The sequence below is a fragment of the Anomaloglossus baeobatrachus genome, chromosome 4, assembly GCF_048569485.1.
Source record: "Anomaloglossus baeobatrachus isolate aAnoBae1 chromosome 4, aAnoBae1.hap1, whole genome shotgun sequence".
NCBI lineage: Eukaryota > Metazoa > Chordata > Amphibia > Anura > Aromobatidae > Anomaloglossus > Anomaloglossus baeobatrachus.
This window is the reverse complement of record NC_134356.1, coordinates 14809357-14816004: the sequence shown is the minus strand read 5'-3', so window position 1 is coordinate 14816004 and position 6648 is coordinate 14809357. Positions and strand designations below refer to the sequence as shown.

Genomic DNA, 6648 nt, shown 5'->3' with positions numbered 1-6648 from the left:
TGTAAATATAAAGGTTTTATTTGTTATTGAATAAGGTGTATGTGAATGTAGTAGAGCTGGGTTATGCGGCTTTCACACATCCGGTAGGGGCAGAGCCGGCCAGTCCGGCTCTAAAACCTATGCAACGGATGCGGTGAAAAAAACGCATCCTTTGCATAAGTTTATTAAATGCGGCCCGTCCGGTTTTTGCCGCTTGCGGCAGGCTATTGAGCATGCGCAGTGGAAAAAAACGCATGCAGTGTCCATAAGCATGCATTGCAAATCATGCCGGATGCGGCGCAATGCGTTGTTTTTTTTATCGGACAAAATAACGTGCCAGGCAACGTTCCATCCGGTCGCTGCATCGGCTAAATCTGCCGCATGCGGCAAAAAACGGAGGGAACGCAAGCCCATGCGGCACAATACGGCACTAATGTAAGTCTATGCAAAAAAAAACGCAACCGGCGGCAAAAAAAAAAACGGTTGTGGTTTTTCTGCAAAGCGCCAGATTGTGCCGCACAGGAAAAAACGGATGTGTGAAAGCAGCCTTAGTGCACAGGGCTATGATAGGCGGCCATCTAGTGGCCATCCCGGAGTTGATATTAGCTAAGATAGGGTTAAGCCAAAGGAAAGGAGGAGGGAGAGTTGGCAAGAGACATGGTTAGAGGGATGGGTCTCATGAGGTGCCAGATCTGAGTATGGTTCGAGTGAGGAAAGACGCGGCCACGGTATCAGGGCCAGTCCGGGAATCCTGAGGTAACAACGAGAGGTCCGGAGCTTCAGGCTCACCCAGGCGGGCTGAGAGAGTTGTGCGACTAGAAAGTCATCAGGTGTGAGGAAGAAAAGGGGAAAGGAGACACAGACCCGGCAGCTTGAGGACGAGGTCCATGAAATGGGGGACAACTTGAGACGGAGAGTTCCCCACACTAACAGAAACCGCAGCCCCGGGACAAGTGAGGCCATGTCTGTCATAACGGTGTGAATAAGAAACTGAACACGCTTTGCCCATAGAGCTCTGGCATCTGCTGCCAGCGGGTGAAGGACACCGGCCTTAAGAAACCAGTCAGTGTCATGCACCCGAGGTCACACATACACGCAGCCTCATTGGTGAAGGAGTGCGGAGCCCGTACAGCCGGCGGCCATGTCTTCCTTCACCTGCATGAACCAAAGCAGAGTATTGCTGAGCTTTTATCTCAGCTGGAGCCAAAGCTGTGTCCAATGTGAATATTCATCGTCCCCTCACGTAAACCTCCGATCTTACCTGTCCCCGGCTGTAACAACTGACTACAGCAGAATCGCCCCATCCCTAATCTGCTGGATGAAACCAGCACAATAATCTCTGCACATTTAGTATAATCCCACTGTTTAATCCGTCCTCCAGCCCAAAATGTGACCTGGAGACATTTACACCTTTTTCTACAGCATCTATGGAGCTTCTGTGTAATCCGGAATTAGGGGCAGAAAAAAAAACACAAATATCATGTAAAGTTTTATCTGATAATATAAGAAATTTATTCCAATAAAACCTTCATTATTAGATGACGATCGTTACAGAAATGAATATTTATTACCAGTCACCACTTTCATTATTATTTTCATCATTTCGTAAACTTTTATTCCTTCTCCCAACAAATCTTACAGTTTGTGTCGGCGGAAATATTGTAAAAAAGTATAACAAGATTTCTGCCGCCATTTTGGTTATCACTTTTCTGTCACATTCTCAGCAACTGATCAAGAAGCAACAAAGAGGAGGATCCTGCAGCCGCGGCAGCGATTGTCCCAATATCTCCAAGTATCAAATACAGAACGTACAATCTCTGTGCATGGATTTATCATCTGATCTCTAATATACCACCATGGAAATAACAATGATCAGGAAGAAAAGACAGATATAATACATTTCCCGTTACTTGTTGCCAGTTATAGGATTGTTCACATGAGATTTGCAGGAGGAATATACAGTGAAGGAAATAAGTATTGGATCCCTTGCTGATTTTGTAGGTTTGCCCACTGACAAAGACATGAAGAGTCTATAATTTTAAGGGTAGATTAATTTTAACAGTGAGAGAATATCCAAAATAAAATCCAGAAATCACATTGTGTAAGTTCTATAAATGTATTTGCATTTTGCAGCGAGAAATAAGTATTTGATCCCCTATTAACCATTAAGAGTTCTGGCTACAGACACTTGGATGCTCCTAATCTCCTTGTCCCCTGTATTACAGACGGCTCTTACATTGTCCCCTGTATAAAGCCTCCTGTCCACAGACTCCATTAATCAGTCAGATGCTAACCTCTACAACATGGGCGACCAAAGAGCTTTCTAAGGATGTCAGGGACAAGGCCATAGACCTGCACAAGGCTGTAATGGAGAAGACCATAGACCTGCACAAGGCTGGAATGGAGAAGGCCATAGACCTGCACAAGGCTGGAATGGAGAAGGCCATAGACCTGCACAAGGCTGGAATGGAGAAGACCATAGACCTGCACAAGGCTGGAATGGAGATGGCCATAGACCTGCACAAGGCTGGAATGGAGAAGACCATAGACCTGCACAAGGCTGTAATGGAGAAGACCATAGACCTGCACAAGGCTGGAATGGAGAAGACCATAGACCTGCACAAGGCTGTAATGGAGAAGACCATAGATCTGCACAAGGCTGGAATGGAGAAGGCCATAGACCTGCACAAGGCTGGAATGGAGAAGACCATAGACCTGCACAAGGCTGGAATGGGCTACAAAACCATAAGTAAGACACTGGGGGAGAAGGAGAAACTGCGGGTGCAAAAGTAAGAAAATGGAAGAAATACAAAATGAGTGTCAATCAACATCGATCTGCGGCATCATTCACAATCTCACCTCATGGGTTCTACAGGATCATGAGGAAGGTGAGAGATCAGCCTTAAGGCCACGTCTCACTAAGCGACATCACTAGTGACATCGCTGCTGAGTCACGGTTTTTGTGACGTAGCAGCGATCTTGCTAGCGATGTTGCTGTGTTTGATATCCAGCAACAACCTGGCCCCTGCTATGAGGTCGTTGGTTGTTGCTGAATGTCCTGGACCATTTTTTGGTTGTTGCTCTCCCGCTGTGAAGCGCACATGGCTGTGTATGACAGCGAGAAAACAACAACTGAATGTGCAGGCAGCAGGGAGACGGCTTCTTACAGCTGTGGAAGCTGGTAACCACGGTAAAGATCGGGTAACCAAGCAAAGTGCTTTGATTGGTTACCCAATATTTACCTTAGTGACTAGCATCCGCCGCTCTCAGGCTGCCAGTGCCGACTCCCTGCACGTGTAGACAGAGTACACATCGGGTAAATAAGCAAAGCGGTTTGCTTATTAACCCAATGTGTACTCTGGCTATGAGTGCAGGAAGCCAGCGCTAAGCGGTGTGCGCTGGTAGCCAAGGTAAATATCCGGTAACCAAGCAAAGCATTTTGCTTGGTTACCCGATATTTCCCTTAGTTACCAAGCGCAGCATCACTTCCTCGCGTCGCTGGGGGCTGTGGTCACTGGTCGCTGGTGAGATCTGCCTGTTTGACAGCTCAACAGCGATCCATGTAGCGACGCTACAGCGATCCCTGCCAGGTCAGGTTGCTGGTGGGATCGCTGGAGAGTCGCTTAGAGTGACAGTACCTTTAGACTACATGGGGGAACTTGTTAATGATCTCAAGGTAGTTGGGACCACTGTCACCAAGAAAACCATTGGTAACACATTACACCATAATGGCTTAAAATCCTGCAGTGCCTGCAAAGTCCCACTGCTTAAGAAGACCCATGTGCAGCCGGCCCATCTGAAGAAGGCCCATGTGCAGCCGGCCCGTCTGAAGAAGACACATGTGCAGCCGGCCCGTCTGAAGAAGGCCCATGTGCAGCCGGCCTGTCTGAAGAAGGCCCATGTGCAGCCGGCCCATCTGAAGAAGGCCCATGTGCAGCCGGCCAGTCTGAAGAAGGACCATGTGCAGCCGGCCCTTCTGAAGAAGGCCCATGTGCAGCCGGCCAGTCTGAAGAAGGACCATGTGCAGCCGGCCCTTCTGAAGAAGGCCCATGTGCAGCTGGCCCATCTGAAATTTGCCAATGAACACCTGGATGATTCTGAGAGTGATTGGGACAAGATGTTTGGGTTATATGAGAAAAAAATTGATCTCTTTCGCCTTAACTCAACTCTGCATGTTGGGTGGAAGAGAAATTCTGCCTATGATCCAAAGAACACCGTCCCCACTGTCAAGCATGGAGGTGGAAGCATTATATTTTGGGAGTGATTCTTTGCTAAAGGCACAGGACTAATTCACCGATTCAATGGGACAAAGGATGGAACCATGTACCGTAAAATCCTGAGTGACAACCTCTTTCCTCCAGGACATTAAAAATGGGTCGTGGCTGGGTCTTCCAGCACGACAATTCCATAATATCTTTATAGAACCATCACATACCCATAGTGCAGCATGAAGGGGCTCGGAGAAGGCGGCAGTGAAGGTGTGTAAGTGTCTGATGGGGTCACACAGCTCATAAAAGGACAGCTGCCCGGCCTCATAATCCAGACAGACCCTGACTCCATCACTGGAGATCTGCTGAGGTAACCGGATCACTTTACTGTCATGTATCAGTGAACACTGATTATTATTCCCCAACCATCTTTGTAAACACCAGGATTTATTATTATTTCCAATGTATGACTGAAGCCCCCTCCTGTCTATACTGGGGTAACACATCCCCATCCTCCACTCCCCTGACCCACTGATCTCCACATCCCAGTAATGTTGTCCTGAGGTAAATCCCCTCCTGCTCATCACCTGACAACATTGGAATCTCTCTGCTGTTTCTGGACGATTCTGTCTTATTCCTGTGCAGGTCGCAGTTTTCAGGTCGTCTGATATAAGGAGATTATTACTAGCCGTGTTTACATCCAGTAATATGTCTACAGGATCCTGTACAGAGAACGCCACGTTTACACCTCTTATCATAGCAGATAATGTGTGTGATATGTGTGATATCAGCTTCGCACCCCAATCACCTCCATCATGTCCCCCTGTGTCCTCATCACCTCCATCATGTCCTCCTGTGTCCTCATCACCTCCATCATGTCCTCCTGTGTCCTCATCACCTCCCTCCTCCTCAGGATCACACAAGTCACCGGTGTCTGTATCCTGTAAGACGGTCAGTGGATCAGTCATGTTACACAGCTCCTCCATGTGCCTCATCTTCCTGGACAGCTCGTCCTTCTTTATTTCCAGCTTCTGGATCACATCAGACAGTGGCAGTGACACCTGCTCTTCCCGCCTGTAGATCTCACTCAGGACCTTCTTCTCCAGGTCGTCCACCCGTCTCCTGATGTCCTTAAACAGAGCAGTGACTTTCTCGGCTTCTCTAGATGCTTTATCTTGAGCTTTTCTCCTGTTCTTCTCCAGACTCTGGACTCTTTCCTCAGTCTTCTTTCTATTTGTGATCAGTTTCTGGAGAACATTTCTCAGGTTCTTCTTCTTTTTCTCAAAGGCCTCATCCAGCATCTCCACCCGGTGTCCCCGATGTTCTCCAGCTGAGCAATAAACACAGATACAAGCAGCGTCCTCAGTGCAGTAATATTCCAGGATCTTCTTATGGACAGAACATTTCCGGTTCTCCAGAGAAGTGCTGGGATCAGTTAGGACGTGTTCTGGTCCTTTGCTGTGAACTCTCAGGTGATTATCACACAGAGAAGCCTCACAGTGTAGACAGGATCTAACAGCCGGTACAGGAGAGTGAATACAGTAAGTGCAGCGGATCCCGGTGATCTCCTCCTGATGTGGCTGAGAAGACAGGAAACGTTCTGCTACGTTACACAGAGTTATGTTCCTCTTCAGTGTCGGACGCTCCTTGAATTCTTCTCTACATTCAGGACAGGAATAAACTCCAGACCCGTCCTGTGTATCCAGCACACGATCAATACATTCCCGGCAGAAGTTGTGTCCACATCTCAGGGTTACGGGGTCTGTATACAGGGTCAGACAGATGGAGCAGAGCAGCTCTTCACTCAGAATAGCGGACGCCATGGCTTCGTGGCTTCGTGGCTTTTTTTTTTCAGGAAAGGAAAGTGAAAGTGTTTGTTATAGGGCGTATATCAGGAAATACGACATTGCACAACCTGCGGCCGAGAGTCTATTAACCCTTTTGTGCCAGAGCCACTCTTCACCTTCCTGACCCGGCAAATGTATTAAATTCTGACTAGTGCCATTTATGAGGTTATAACTTTGGAGTTTCAATGTATCCCAGTGATTTTGAAATTGTTTTTTTGCGATATATTGCACTTCATGTTAGTGATAAATTTAGGACGATATTTTATGCATTTAATTGTTGAAAAATCAGAAATTTGGCTACGTTTTTGAACATTTCTCAATTTTTCAAATTTTAATTTTTATACCATTTAATTCTGAGAGTTATATCACACAAAATAGTTAATAACATTTCCCAGTTGTCACTTTACATCTGCGCAATTTTTAAAACATATTTTTTTCGTTGGAAAGATTAAATGTTTATCAGAAATTTCTCATTTTTCCAACAAAATTTACAAAATCATTTTTTTAAGGACCAAATTAAATTTAAAGTGTGTTTGAGAGGCCAAGGTGACAGAAAATACCCAAAAGTGACCCCATTCTAAAAACGTCACCCCCTCACACTGCACAAAACCACA

At 46.5% G+C, this 6648-nt stretch overlaps 1 protein-coding gene across 1 annotated transcript; it reads right to left on the bottom strand.

Moving 5' to 3' along the window:
* Positions 1-1511: 1511 nt before the first annotated feature.
* On the bottom strand, positions 1512-6356 carry LOC142302597 (E3 ubiquitin/ISG15 ligase TRIM25-like). The gene has a single exon (XM_075343700.1). The coding sequence runs from the start codon at positions 6008-6010 to the stop codon at positions 4265-4267; it is 1746 nt and encodes a 581-aa protein (XP_075199815.1). The 5' UTR covers positions 6011-6356; the 3' UTR covers positions 1512-4264.
* Between the last annotated feature and the right edge of the window lie 292 nt (positions 6357-6648).

Coding starts and splice junctions, on each gene's coding strand:
- LOC142302597 (XM_075343700.1), bottom strand. CDS start 6,010: ATGGCGTCCGCTATTCTGAGTGAAGAGCTGCTCTGCTCCATCTGTCTG.